This window comes from Cannabis sativa, chromosome 9 (genome assembly GCF_029168945.1).
Source record: "Cannabis sativa cultivar Pink pepper isolate KNU-18-1 chromosome 9, ASM2916894v1, whole genome shotgun sequence".
Taxonomy (NCBI): domain Eukaryota; kingdom Viridiplantae; phylum Streptophyta; class Magnoliopsida; order Rosales; family Cannabaceae; genus Cannabis; species Cannabis sativa.
The window spans coordinates 33372321-33387775 of record NC_083609.1 but is presented as its reverse complement, the minus strand read 5'-3'; the positions used below and the strand labels follow the sequence as shown (position 1 = coordinate 33387775).

The 15455-nt window shown below is 34.3% G+C and overlaps 2 protein-coding genes across 2 annotated transcripts; one reads left to right on the top strand and one right to left on the bottom strand.

The window, feature by feature from the left end:
* Positions 1-5653: 5653 nt before the first annotated feature.
* Positions 5654-9927, bottom strand: LOC133031368 (uncharacterized). The gene is made up of 3 exons (XM_061104853.1): positions 9726-9927; positions 6457-6836; positions 5654-6373 (listed from the first exon to the last, which is right to left on the bottom strand). The coding sequence occupies exons 1-3, from the start codon at positions 9925-9927 to the stop codon at positions 5654-5656; spliced, it is 1302 nt and encodes a 433-aa protein (XP_060960836.1).
* A 3566-nt stretch (positions 9928-13493) lies between these two features.
* On the top strand, positions 13494-14988 carry LOC115724149 (NDR1/HIN1-like protein 6). Its single transcript, XM_030653613.2, has one exon. It carries the CDS (start codon positions 13978-13980, stop codon positions 14749-14751), a length of 774 nt encoding a protein of 257 aa, XP_030509473.2. The 5' UTR covers positions 13494-13977; the 3' UTR covers positions 14752-14988.
* Positions 14989-15455: the final 467 nt, after the last annotated feature.

Below are 15455 nucleotides of genomic sequence, written 5' to 3'. Positions count from 1 at the left end.
CTCCAACAAAGCTGTTTCTTCAAGTACAAATGTCAGACATCATGTTCTATGTGCGAATTGTAATGGAAAGGGACATAAAGAAGAACAATGTCCCAGGCTTCTAGACAATTCAAACGAAGGTGATGCTTTTGTATTTGAATCATGTGTTTTAGAGAACGACAAATCCTCGTGGATTGTTGATTCTGGATCTACTAACCATGTATGTTCTTCATTACAGCTGCTTGAAACTTGGGAGAATCTTCACCCAGATGAGTTAAAGCTTAAAGTTGGAACTGGCGAGTTGGTATCAGTTAAAGCAAGGGGAACAGCCCGAATCAAGTTTAATTCTAAGAAGTTTTTACTTTTAGAGAATGTTTTATATATTCCTAATTTTAGTAGAAACTTGATTAGTGTTTCATGTTTACAGACACAATTTTATATATTGAATTTTTCGAGTTCAAATTGTTCAATTTCTCGTAATGGATTTCATATATGTGTTGCAAACATGGAACGAGGGCTTTATGTTTTAAGACCTGATACTCAAATCTCACTAAATACTGAACTTTTCAATGTAGCTAGACCTAGAAGCCTTAAGAGAAAAGAGATTGATAATGATGATCAAACTTATCTATGGCATTTACGTTTAGGTCATATAGGCTTTGATAGACTCAATAGGCTAACCAAAGACGGTCCATTGAAAAATGTCGTCTTAGGAGAGCTGCCAGTCTGCGAGTCTTGCCTAGAAGGAAAAATGACCAAACGTTCTTTCTCTGCAAAGGGAGAGCGTGCCAAAGAACCCCTAGGGTTAGTACATTCAGATGTTTGCGGACCGCTGAATGTAAAAGCCAGAGGAGGTTATGAGTATTTCGTCACTTTCATTGACGATTTCTCTAGATATAGTTTTCTTTACCTAATGCAAAAGAAATCTGAAACGTTTGAAAAGTTTCAGGAATTTCATGCTTTGGCTCAAAACCAATTAGGTAAAACATTAAAGATCTTGCGAACTGATAGGGGTGGAGAATATATGGATATGCAGTTCAAAGATCATTTAATTGAACTTGGAATTGAATCCCAATATACTGCCCCTAGCACTCCACAGCAGAATGGAGTTGCAGAAAGAAGAAATCGCACTCTCTTAGAAATGGTTAGGTCTATGCTGAGTTACTCAACTCTGTCTACGTCCTTCTGGGGATATGCTATTCAAATGGCAAACGACATTTTGAATGTTGTTCCATCTAAAGCAGTCCCTAAGACACCCGTCGAACTATGGAATGGCCGCACACCTAGTTTGTGCCATTATAGGATTTGGGGGTGCCCTGCTCACGTCTTAAGAAAGAAAGAAAGCAAACTGGAATCGCGAACTGAGGTTTGCATGTTTGTCGGAAATTCTAAAGAGACTAGGGGTGGACTATTCTATAGTCACAAGGATAACAAAGTGTTTGTCTCTACAAATGCTACTTTCCTTGAAGAGAACTATATGAAAGACAACAAACCGAAAAGTGAAATTGTATTAGAGGAAATGCTCACAGATACTGTTCCTTCAAATGTACCATCTTCTTCTACTCAAGAAGAGGAACATCCCACTCCCTCAGTTGTAGCAACTGAGAAAACTACTACTAAAGCTCCTGTTCAGAAAGTCACCGCTCCTCGTCGTAGTGGGAGGGTTTCTACAAAACCATCTCGTTATGGCTTGGATGGTGAAATCAATATGGTCGTTGGTGACGGTATTGATGACGACCCATTGACCTATAAACAGGAAATGGCAAGTCCGCAACGGAAGCGATGGTCAGCCGGTATGGATTCAGAAATGGATTCCATGAAGAAGAACAAAGTCTGGGAATATGTAGAACCACCTGAAGATTTTCGTCCAATTGGATGTAAATGGGTCTACAAGAAGAAAAGAGGTGCTGGAGGCGAAGTCAAAACTTTCAAAGCTAGACTGGTCGCCAAGGGTTATACCCAAAGAGAAGGTGTGGACTATGAGGAAACTTTTAGTCCTGTTGCCATGCTCAAATCCATCCGAATTCTTCTCTCCATAGCTGCCGCTTTAGATTATGAAATCTGGCAAATGGATGTCAAGACGGCCTTTCTTAATGGGCTTCTTGAAGAAACCATCTATATGGAGCAACCGAAGGTTATGTTCTTCCCGGGCAGAGAATAAAGTTTGCAAGTTAAATAGGTCCATATATGGGCTTAAGCAAGCTTCTCGCTCATGGAACAAAAGGTTTGATGAGATCATCAAGACCTACGGCTTTCATCAGAATGAAGATGAACCTTGTGTTTACCAACTCAAGGAAAACCAAGTAGTAGTATTCCTGGTCCTTTATGTTGATGACATTTTGATCATTGGAAACAATGTCAAGAAAATGACTCACATCAAGGAATGGCTTGACACTCAATTCGACATGAAAGACTTGGGTGAGGCGGCCTATGTTCTTGGTATTCGGATTGTCAGAAACCGAAAGAACAGATCCCTTGCTCTCTCTCAAACAGCTTACATTGACAAAGTTCTTGAGAGATTTTCCATGACCAATACCAAAGGGGCAAACATGCCTTCTAGACATGGTATCCGTCTATCTAAGGAACAGTGTCCTACTGATCCTCAAGAGATAGAAAACATGGCAAAAATTCCTTATGCTTCTGCAGTTGGGAGTCTGATGTATGCTATGCTATGCACTAGACCTGACATCTGCTATGCAGTTGGAATCGTGAGCAGGTATCAGTCAAATCCAGGAAGGGTACATTGGAACGCGGTTAAGTATATTTTGAAATACTTAAAGAGTACAAGAGATTATGTATTAGTCTACAAGGGTGGTGCTTTGAATCCCTTAGGCTATACAGACTCAGATTTCCAGGGATGTCTTAAAGACAGGAAATCTACATCTGGGATGGTGTTTACTCTTGGGGGTGGAGCAGTGGTTTGGAGAAGTGCTAAACAAACTGCGATTTCGGATTCTACCATGGAGGCAGAATACATAGCTGCGGCTGAAGCAGCTAAAGAGGTTGTCTGGCTTAGGAAGTTCTTCACCAGTCTTGGTGTAGTTCCTGGAATGGAAAGGCCTTTAGTCCTGCTTTGTGATAACACTGGAGCTATAGCCAACAGTAAGGAACCTCGGAGCCACAAGAGAAGTAAGCACATAGAAAGAAAATATCATATTATCAGAGAATATGTGGCAAGAGGGGATGTACTGGTGGAGAAAGTGGATACGCAGGATAACTTCGCTGATCCATTCACCAAAGTCTTGGCAGTAACTTCATTCGAAAAGCACCGTCAGAATTTAGGATTAATTGAAATGTACTGATTTGTTTTATATTAGTGCAAGTGGGAGTTTGTTGGGTTTTATGCCCTAAATAAAACTCTGTTTCAATGTAATCCAGATTATTCTATATCAATAAAGTAACAGAAGTAATTTTTCATTCACTTGTGTGTGTTTTGGTTCACTTAATCAATTGCTTGTCTATTTGATTTATAAATTCATCCAAACCCCTTTCACATACTTGAACATGTTTATTGTGTTGTCAACACAGTAGAAAATAAACATGACTATGTGAATAAAGTATTCCTAGATTTATCAGAACACTGGGTTTCACTGATATGACAATCTACAACAGAGTTTACTTACATTTGGAGAAATGTTATGTTCTTTCCAGAACATAGGTTAAAGTAAAGCTCAGGTTGGATGCATGGAGTATGCATTGGAATGGACCGATATTGAACTTTGAATTAGATTTTGAAACTTACCGTAAACATCTATTCAATTCAATATCAGAAGTTGATCCTAGATCACATGATCTAAATCCTGATATGGTTAGGCTTAATTTCAAGAGTGTTATTCGTGTTCTTTGATTTGTTAGTTAAACTTTAGTCTGGGCAATACATACATTTTGGGAACACGGTAGTGCGATTGAGTGGGAGCGCTAACATAAATATGGAATCTATAGCTTCTATCTGGCGAATAGTAAGCAAAGGGTGATCTCCTTCGAGCTTAACCAAACGAGATAAATGATTGAGTACTCATTTCACTTAGTTGAAATATCATTTATACATGGTTAAGTGTTTTAAGGATAAAATACATTGTAGGGTGTTACGGTAATCTAAGTCCCTTTACAAAGGTGTATCATCCATATAGAGGATCATTGATCACATTAGGATTATAACAATGGATAACTAATAATGTGTCTATATGGTGGAACATATAGAGCATTCTATATACTGAGAGTGCAATTCTGAGTTCTATGTGTGGATTCAACGAAGAATTAATAAGTCAGTGAATTTAAGTGGTAAATTCAAGATCTGCTTATTGGAAGCTCGGATATATAGACCCATGGTCCCCTCACTAGTTGAGATGATATTACTTATAGGACTCATTTAATTGATTTTAATTAATCAATTAAAAATTCTCAAGATAAACTTGTCAGTTTGAGAATTTGGCACTCATTAAGGGCAAAACAGTAAATAGAGATTTTGAAGGGCATATTTATTAATTAGGAAACTTTAATTAGTTTCATTATTAATAAAATAAATGATAATATATTATTTGATAATTATTTTTAATTATCAAGTAATTAGATTTATCATTAATATGGTTGAACAATGGAAATGGCAATTTTTCACAAAAGGGAAACTATCAAGTGTAGGAAAAGGAAAGTTGGAAAAGAGGCAAGCCTTGTTTCCACATTGCCTAGGCCGGCCCCTTTACCTTCTTTTTCCCTTGATTTTCTCAGTTCAAAATGTCAATCATAGCCCTTGGTGGTCTTCTATAAATAGAAGGCAAAGGCCTCAGAGTTTAATATATCTCTGTACAAGCTTTTCACAGCATTATTCTGAAAGAATTTTCTCTCAGAAAATTCTCTCTGAGCCGCCACCCTCTCTCTCTCTATACCTTCACTGTTTCGAAATGTATGAGTGCTAGAGTAGTGCCCACACACATCAAGTAATACCTCAATCATAGTGAGGAAGGCTGTGTAGATTTCAGAGACAACAAAGAAGGACTTTCGGGCTCAAATCTTGATTATACTCTGCTACAGAAAGGAATCAAGGGTTAGAGATCTGAGTGGGAGGAGACATATATATTCCGCTGCAATCACTGTAAGATTTCTGATACTCTTATGTGTTTAATTTCATATCGTTTTAGAAGTTCATATTTAGGTTGTTAAATCAACATACTTGTGAGTAGATCTAAGATCCTGGTAAAATAACTTCCAACATACATCACCTAAAACACTTTGGTCACCCTCCAAAAAGGCCGACATCATATCATCCGGTATAGACCTAGAAGGAACATGACGCACACCAACCAAGCCATGTCCAGGAGGGTCCACAGGCTGTGTTTCTTGTGAAGTTATGTGTGCCCCAGTTTCGGTGGTAAGATCCTCTCCTTCTGTCGGACGTATCAAAGATCAGGTAATGATTAACATATATATAAATATGGGTATGCATGATGTATGCATAGTCACATATATAAATGTGAATATGACAAAGTGATGAAGTCATAAAAAAAAACGGGCGGGCGACATTATCAATATATAAATATGTAATAAATGGATATGCATGATAAGAAAAAAATAAGGTAGTATCCATACCCTTTTCGCGATCACGATTCTTACTTTGAAAGACTGACCATATGTTATTTTGGCGCATCCACAAGTCAGCAAACTTTGAGGATACCCCACCCTACCTCTCCTTACATGGGAGTTGGAACAAGTTATGCGAACGTTTTGAAACTTGAAGAGAACCTAACAAACATGATTTTGATGCCTTTTCTAGACTCCCTGCCTTACGATCATGAGGAACATGTTGGTCAAATCCAAATTGTCTAGCCACACGATCAGGACGATATGAAATAAAAGACCAAGAAAGAGATTTTGAGTTATCTTGAAGGCACAACAACCACCGAGGAAGACAAATAGCAAACCAAAATCCTATACCGCCACGAGAAACATTCAGATTCGATCGAACCTCGCTCGTTAATGGTACCACACTTCCATCATACATGTCCAGGGTGAAATAAGCATCTATGTTAGTAAGATACGGGCGGAAGTTGAATTCTGAAATATAGTCAACGATATCAGTCAACTGTATTGAACCCTTTAAACGAGAACGAAACCGTGACCAAGCACGAGGGCTTCCATCCTTCAAACATTTACGGGGTGGGGCAAGCTTATGAAAACACTCCCAAATAAACAGTTGGAGGAAAGAAGCATCCACGACACTAATTGTCTTCATACTTCCGGAATTTATATCACGAACTATGGAATCTAAGTTATGATACAAAGTTCCTAGGTAAAAAGCTCCTATTGGGAGTTGCTTCTCGCGGGCAAGTTTACATGCTAAGGGGTATAAAGCACGACGTACCGACTTGGATTGTTTTGAGGGAAAAACGTACCTACTTAACTATAAGGTGATACAAGTAGCCAATTCCACAAGACTATAGCCATTACCTCTATGGAAATGGATTATCCATTCGTGCATATAACATGTGGCATCATTTTTTTAAAATCATTGGATGCTTCCGTGAAGGCTGACAACAGGTCTTTCTCATCTTTCGACAGAGGTTCAATCGCGGAAGTAATACCACATATAGGCAGTAAAAGGAGAGCATAGACATCTTCTAATGTTACAGAAAACTCACCCCAATTCACCAAAAATGTGTGAGTCGTAGGACACCAGCAACTCACTAATTGATTCAAAATAGTCACATCACGAAATATCTCAATACCAGAGCATACCCACATGGAAGATAATATACCCACTGATTTCAAAGGTGCCTGAAAACGTGTTAACACAGAAGTACTCCAATCCTTCCAACCATTGACTGCGCCAGAAAGTGATCGATAGTCAATTTCAAAATCATTGCCTTCATAATGACAACGCAATGGAAGATCTTAGCCAGAAATTATATGATCTCTCGCTGAGTCCTGATAAAGGTAAACCCCGTCTTCCTCATGGATAATAGGAAATAATTCATCACGAGAAGGTGGACCGTCATCACATTCAGATGAAACTGCACTCTCTAGAGTTGAAGAAACTGTCTTTCTTTTATGACCCATAGTATGGAGTTCCATTCAATCTGCATAAACACATACACAAAAGAAACTCCTTTTATCCACAGCCATATACATTACAATTCATAAAATATATATATATATTTGTATATGAAATTATGCATACTACAGTACAAGAGAAGCAACACAAGTTTCCTCTAAAAAAAAAAAGAAGAGAGTATATAAAAGAAGCAAAGGCCAAGAGCATGAGCAATTTGGGGCAAACAAACATCATGGCAGGCCACCCAAATCATTATAAGGTATTACTCAATCTCCATATACATATTTGTCTACTCATAACATTGTAGCATTTTTTTTTTTTTGCTAAATAATCCTACATCATCAATCCACTTTAAACGATAAGTACGAAGTAGCTAAAAGCTTTCAAAAGAATTGTGCGATACACACAATACAGTGCCACAACCAAAATTAAAACCAATTGTTTAAAAAAAAAAAGAACATTGTCATACATATGTATCAAGAAAGAAATTAAAAAAACTCAAACCATATATATGTAGTTAAGCCAAGAATAGCTATCTACCAATGTAAATTATATAATCTAAATTACATTGGTAAGTAAATGTATTATAACGTGGGTATATTAATGCGAACTTGGGAATTAAAATTCAATATATATGTATGTATATTGCAATCTTAAAAAAAAAATATGGACAAATTTTCCTCGTTCCTAAGTGACATTGTATTTATATGTATTTAAAATCTTTATTTCAAAAGTAATGTTTATATATGTTTAAGGATGCAACCTTCTTTTGAAAAAAAAAAAAAAAAAAGAAATAATAAACAAAGTAGCACCAATTTTAAATCTTGATACAAATAATAAAAAAAGCAAGCACCTCATACTAGCAGAGGAAAGAAGATTTAAATTTCTGCCTTATGTCTCTTATTTACATGCAATAATAAAATAAATAGAAGCATGATATTAAAAAAAATAATAATAAAGAATTTTTTTTTTAGATACCAAAGTGTAGTCTTCTGTTAAAAAAAATAATAATCCCTTGGGGATTAATGAGCAAGTGTACTTTGTTGGCATTTCTGCTTTAGTCTTATATCTCAAATAAACAATAAAAATAATAATAATTTTTTGTGGTGGAAGAAATAACTATGAGACTTTAAAAGTACACTGTTGGTGTAAATTAAAAAGGACATATAAAACATCAGCCTCTTTTAAATAAGCGAAAATCCATTCATTTTCTAAAATGTTGTTTATATAAATGAGATCAAATACACAGTACGACACCATTATTTTATAGAGCAAACAAGAAAAAAAATAATACATTTAGAAAGAAACGAAAACCATTAATTGATATAACTACTCTTTAATAAGACGAATATATATATGTACGGAATAAATCAATTGAATCAGAAAAGACATACTTGTATCTTCAAGCTCTCAAACGTAAAAAAAAAAAAAAAAAAAAAAAAAAAAACAAAGAGACGAGAGTAATGAGGCGGTTAACGATGAGTACGGTCTATATAATCTATACTACGTTACTATTAATATATATATATAATAAAGGAATCATCTTTTGTTTGTGGGCTCATGTTTTCGGCCCAAAACACTATAACTCTTACTATAAGATTAATATTGCATCTTTTGTCTTTTTTGTTTTTTGTCCTTTTTGATTTTCTTAGTTGATCTTGTAGATCAATGTAGCGCCACACAACTCTTCTAAAATAAATAGGTTCTTTTCTTTTTGTTTTTTAGTTGATCTTATAGATCACTGACACAACTCTTCTAAAATAAATAGGTTCTTTTCTTTTTTTTTTTTTTTTCTGGAGTTTTTTAGTTGATCTTATAGATCATTGATACAACTCCTCTAAAATAAATAGGTTCTTTTCTTTTTCTTTTTTTAGTTGATCTTATAGATCACTGTAGCGCCACAACCCTTCTAAAAATAAAGAGTTCGTTTCCTTTTTGTTTTTTTAGCTGATCTTATAGATTAATATAGCCAACCACAATCTTTCTAAAAATAAAGGGTTCTTTAAAAAAAAAAAAAATAAAAAATAAACTCTACTAAATAAAAAGAGAAGAGTGATAAAAGTAAAGGGTGATAAATTAAAAGAGTGATCACATGACACGATAAATTTCTTTTGCTTATTTATCTATTTATTTATTATTATTATTTTTCATTTTTTTTAAAAAAAAGCATAAACGTATATGAATTAATTTTCATTATCAAATCCTGTCGCTTACACATATTTATTAGCTTGAAGACGATAGTGTGGTACCCCAACATTATTAGTACAATCAAGTCTTATATGTTATAAATCTTAATTTAAGAATACTACTGATGAAAAAATCAATATAAATATTTAGAATTATAAAAATATATAATTACGATGAAACATACATATAATATATTTTTTTTGCCGTGTTTATTTTTTTATTTTTTATTATTTTATTTATTTATTTATTTTTAATTTGAAGTACTTAGAACAAAAAGCTTAATAAAAAACGAGCTAGAGTCTCGTATTCTTCTTATCAACAGCAGTTACAAAAAAATGGGTACTTACAGTGTTTTTAAACACTATTAAAAAAGAAAAAAAAAACAACTCTCTTTACAAAAAAAAAAATAAAATAATCCCAAACAGGTGTCTACCACTCGTGATTTATTCTATGGTTATAGTGGAAAACTTCGGGATTAAGAAGAAAGAGAGGATGAGCTAAGTCTCTCAACAACCTTCGTTCAAATGAGAGAGGATGTTCCTGAGTTCATCAGAAATACGATCGTCTCTCCATTTTTCAACGGCGACAAGCTTACCTCGCCAACCCGAAACATCACCCTGAAGAAGGGAAACTAGAGAACATAAATATTCCACTGTTTCTTTAGATGAGGAAAGCTCCTCAGTTAACCTTAAGAGCTCAGCACGAAGCTCCTCCATAGTTTTCGTGCCAGTATCATGGAAACACGAACGTTACTTTTTGGTAGGAACAGGAATGATAGTGGTGTCCTTCAAAGTACGTTTGCCAGATGTGGAAGATGACATATTTGGAAGAGAAATAAGCAGATAATAGAACACGGAGTACGATAAATGAACCAAGCAGTTAGTCTTATTTATAGAAAAAAAAAACAGGAAGGTGTTAAGGAGATACAAGGAAATATGTCAGGAATTATGATAATGATATGTAGGTTCTGAATATAGCCTTATCACGAAGAGTAGCTTCTTCCATCTAGCCTGACATAAAAGCAGTATACTTATTTTAGTAAACAAGTTATATTATATTATATTATATTTTATATAACTAACATATTACTAAGATAGAGTAAGTTCATAACATCTCTCTGCAGCCATTAAGAATAGCAGGGTGCTACAAAACTAGGCTGTTGAGATTTTACAACCTCTTTCTAGAGGTCGTTGCAAAGTCAACACTACCACAAAATCAGGCTATAAAGAGAAAGAAGGTGGTCACACGTAGGCTTGGTACATGAAAGTCGAAAAAAAAAACTGAAAAGAAAAAAAAAATTCTTTTAAATATCATCAAAAGTGAGAAGGTCCGGCGCCACCAAAAGGATCTGATAAAGGAACTTCAAATGTATTGCTGGAAGGGATAACACGATCATTAGGACTAGGAACTGTCAACGAGACTGGATGTTTTGCATCTAAGTAATGACGAAACCAGACTTGAACCTCATGTTTTAGGAGCTCTATATCCCTATTGAATTGGGAACAAAGAAAATCCATATCCCTCTCGTGCTCAGCGAGAATGCACCTTAGCTCAGCTTCCTTTCTAGATATTAAAGATGAAGCTTGGAGCAATTCAGTCCTAACAGAAATCATTTTCAGAGAAAGGTCATCGAAACGATCATTAAGATTGTCAAGGTGACGAAGATGATCGCGACATTCAGATGCCCTAATACGGTTAGTGTCATCAGATTCATTAAGCGTACGTTCTAGAAAACGTACACGGCTACGCAAATCATTGACATATGATAGAGCTTCAGAAGGAAGCTCACTTAACTCACCAACTACATTGAGAGGTGTAGGACGGGAAACATGGCTATTCCCAGTTGACATTTTTTTTAGCACTGCTAATAGATAAAATGATATGAAATAAGTATACAACAAGGTATATTTATATACAGTCTTCAAGGGATGTTCACCATAAAAACGTAGCAAAAGACTATAGGGCGCGTATCGAGGAACTACATAAAGTGTCAGTATATTGTCTGCATAAAGAAAATACAATCTTCTTTATACAGACAGGGGGCTAAATGTTGATAATAAAAGGATATAATAGGAAGGGTTATTGTCCTCAATAAAAACCCTTGGGTGAAGCAGTTAATTACGATTGAGATACAACCTTATCGATCAACAAGTTGATTAAACGATAAGGTTAGTGCAAGGAGGTTGTATTCAGGGTAGGTTATGTACTCAACTCCTATAAAAGGAAGGTTGAAGACACATAAAGAGATCATCAGAAGAAAAAGAAGAGTTTCTCTCTAAAATCTCAATTTTCATCATTGCTCCCTATTCTCTTCCCTTACACACAACCATCCCGTCTCATCAATTTTTTCCTTACACACAACCATCCCGTCTCATCAATTTTCTCCTTACACACAACCATCGCATCACCTCTGCCAAGAACCAGGCTGCTTATTTAGCAAGCTCCTACAAGAACCAGGCTGCTTATTTAGCAAGCTCCTACAAGAACCATGCTGCTTATTTAGCAAGCTCCTACAAGAACCAGGCTGCTTATTTAGCAAGCTCCTACAAAAACCAGGCTGCTTATTTAGCAAGCTCCTATAAAAATCAGGGTGCCTATTTAGCAAGCTCCTACAAAAACTAGGCTGCCTATTTAGCAAGCTCCTATAAAAACTAGGCTGCCTATTTAGCAAGCTCCTATAAAAACAAGACTGCTTATTTCGTAACCTTTATAAAAACCAAACCGTTCACACTACCTTCCAACACATCAGTTCGCCAAGGTCACCACGTATGCCCGAGATTGATCATTTTTTTAAGAATATAGACATCATTTGCTATTGATCCTTGTAATATTTCACATTAATAAAGATGCCCAACTGACTGTTTGCTACCGTAGACGTAGGCAAATACAATTTGCTGAACTACGTAAATTTGTGTTTTATTTTTATTTAAAGCAGTACACATATATATATGATATATATATGATATATGTTTATATATTTATATATATGATATATATGTATATTTAAAGTAATATATTTTTATATTATTAAATGTTTGGCTGGAACCCTGAACGCATATTAAGATTTTTTTTGTTGATACACTACATGTGTTATATGAGTGTAAAATATTTTTAACATCGAAAATTTTATTTGCACCCCTAAAATTTTTAAAGACACCCTATTTTAATAATATTTATTTTATATAAAATTTATATCTTTAATTGTATTAAGTGTTTTTTAATTTTTTTCTTCTAATTCATATTCTTAAGAAATATAATTATCAAATAAAAATAAATTATATTTTAAATGTAATGACAAAAAAATTTAAATAAAAAATTATAAGAAAATTAATTCTTAGAAAAAAAAAATAAAAAAAATATATACATGAGTTAGAAAAAATTACGAAAATAAAAATCAAAATAAATGTTGAGATTATTAACCTAAAATAATGTAAGGAAAAAATTTTAAAAAATATTAAAAGTATTTTTTAAAATTATTTAAGTTTATATTTTTCAATAATAAAATGTATTTATGATTTCAGGGATGCAAATCGAACTCCTATTCTAACATTATATCCAAAAATATAAAATCAACTATTGGATGTAGATATATACACGTGGTCATAATTAAGATTGCCTTTTAATATACGTTGCATTCAGAATAGGTGTCGTATTATATCCTCGAGTGACAAGATAAAAAAGCATGTGGTATATATGATTGTTTCAGCTAAAAGAATATAATTTTTTTGTTGATAAAATCTTAGAAGCACTCATCCAACTAAAATAATTCAAATTTAAAGAAGAAATTATAAAATTAAACTTTCAATAACTAAAATAAATCTTAACTATTTTACATATTTTTTTAGTTCAATAAATAAGACTTAATTAAATATAAAGATAACTATTTATTGAGCTAAAGATATTTTAATATTATTTTTCTTAACTTTTTTATATATATATGTGTAATATTATATATTAGAAAGAAAATAAAAAAGTTAGAATGGTGTAATGTGAAAGTTTGATTAAAAAAATAAAATAAAATTTTAATGATGTATTTAAAAAAATAGAGTAGAAAAACTTTTAAGATTGTTAGAAGGAACATTATTATTATACACTAATAGTACTAATACTTTTTATAAGTGGCCTCTTCCAATTAATTTTTTCATAAAACCAACTACCTTTTAGCAAGTAGAAGAAAAGTAACAAATATTCTAATATTAAACTACGGTCCTATAGAAGGGTCCTTCCAAGAAAGGGCCGAGATATTTTACCAGTTCCATTAATTAAAAAAAAATATATATTATTCAAAAGTAAGGCGCGCGTCACTGAGGTTTTATCAACGCGTAAAAAAGTACGAGTATGAACAAAAAAAAAATAAATAAATAAATAAAGTAAGGTCCAAACATCACAAAATTCTTAGATTAATTAATAGAAAAGCGAGAACAAAAGCGTTCATTGTTGAATTTCAGGTTATATGTATTACGTACTGAAGGCGCCTCCCCTATATATGATAATACGTGTCTATATTCTAGATACAAAGATCTTTCACTATATTAAAGTCAAAGAAAGCAAATGAACCAATATTGTAGTCTATATATAAAAAATACAATACGATATACAATGTATTGTCTATATATATAATATAAGACATACTCTCTTTCAACCATTTTACAAACCATTTCTTATTTTACTTTATTAATATATAACATTTAGCAGCTAAAGAACTAGCTATAGTTGGTTACTCCAATTTCTCTATAGCTATACACAATTTATATACATCAAATACCATGGCAGATCATCAGAGAATCCACCCAGCTAGAGATGTAGAAGCGCCGGCAACGGCAGAGGTTCCTTTGGTCCCACATGGAGCCACTAAGTCCCACCACGGCGACCCGGCCGCCGGGACAACAGAGCCATACCCAGCTCCATTCCGCCGAACCATTCCAATGACACAATCAAAACCACCGAAGAAGCGAAGAAGCTGCCTATGCAGATTCCTCTGCTGGATAATCTCCCTAATCACTTTTCTTATAATAGCCGTAGCCATAGCCGGAGGAATCCTTTACCTGGTGTTCCGACCAAAGCTGCCTAAGTACACGGTGGACAAGCTCCAGATAACGCAGTTCAACATGGGAAACGATCAGAGCCTTTCGGCGACATTCGACGTGACGATCACTGCAAGAAATCCTAACAAGAAGATCGGGATTTACTACGAGAGTGGGAGCAGGATTAGCGTGTGGTACGAGGGTACAAAGCTGTCGGAGGGTGCTCTGCCTAAGTTCTACCAAGGGCATCGCAACACGACGCTGCTGGTGGTGGCACTGTCCGGGCAGACTCAGAACGCGTCAGGGCTTTTGGGTTCTGTTCAGCAGCAGCAGCAGCAGATTGGGTATATCCCCATCCTTCTTAGGGTGAGGCAGCCTGTGAGAATCAAGCTGGGGAAACTCAAGCTTTTCAAGGTCAAGTTCTTGGTGAGGTGCAACCTCGATGTCGATAGTCTCTCCCCAAATAATAATATTAGAATTCGTAATAGTAGCTGTAAGTTTAGGTTCAGGTTATAGATTACATTCTCTCTCTAATCTCTGTTACTATTCTACACGTCTTTCCTTATACACATTTACAGTGTTTTCTCCCTATTTTTTTTTTCTCCCATGATATGATGATTATATAGCCTATATATATACATTTATTTTTTTATTTATTTGGGATATTTCCCCTTTACTTGGATTATTGTTGATTGCTGTTTGCACCTTATATTATATATACCAATACAATACATTATATGTGTTTGCGTGTTCTCTTTCTCTTCAGCACTATAACGATAGTCACGCCACTCTACCTTGGTTTTCTTTTTTACCATTTATGCATAGATACAAGTGATTAACTTGATTTTGGGAATTGGTCAAAAAATAACAAAATTGATTTTGGATCTTGGTTGGTAACCAGTCATTATGTATATGATGTAAATTCACGAAAGATAATATATGCCAAAAAAATATTCTGAATCTTGCGAAAAGCAAAGGGACTCAGACTATATATATAAAGTCTACTATAACTGGTTATTATTGCAAAGGAAAATATTCGGTTCTCTAACATTGTTTATTATACCTGTTGCAAAGGAATTAAAATATTTAAAAACAGAAAGGATTGTTTATTAAACAAGTACATAACATATAAATCTTGAATTCCATTAAATCATTGGAATGGTTCTCCTTGAAAGGAAGAATTTTTTAAAAAAATTAACATGATGACAATCGTATACGAC

Bases quoted from the DNA above. Each gene is read 5' to 3' on its own strand.
- LOC115724149 (XM_030653613.2), top strand. From the start codon at position 13,978: ATGGCAGATCATCAGAGAATCCACCCAGCTAGAGATGTAGAAGCGCCG.
- LOC133031368 (XM_061104853.1), bottom strand. From the start codon at position 9,927: ATGGAGGAGCTTCGTGCTGAGCTCTTAAGGTTAACTGAGGAGCTTTCC. The intron at 6,837-9,725 runs GTTGTTGAGAGA...GTCATTATGAAG, and splicing joins CCTCTCTCATTTGAACGAAG to GCAATGATTTTGAAATTGAC. The intron at 6,374-6,456 runs GTTATATGCACG...ATCACCTTATAG, and splicing joins TTAAAAAAATGATGCCACAT to TTAAGTAGGTACGTTTTTCC.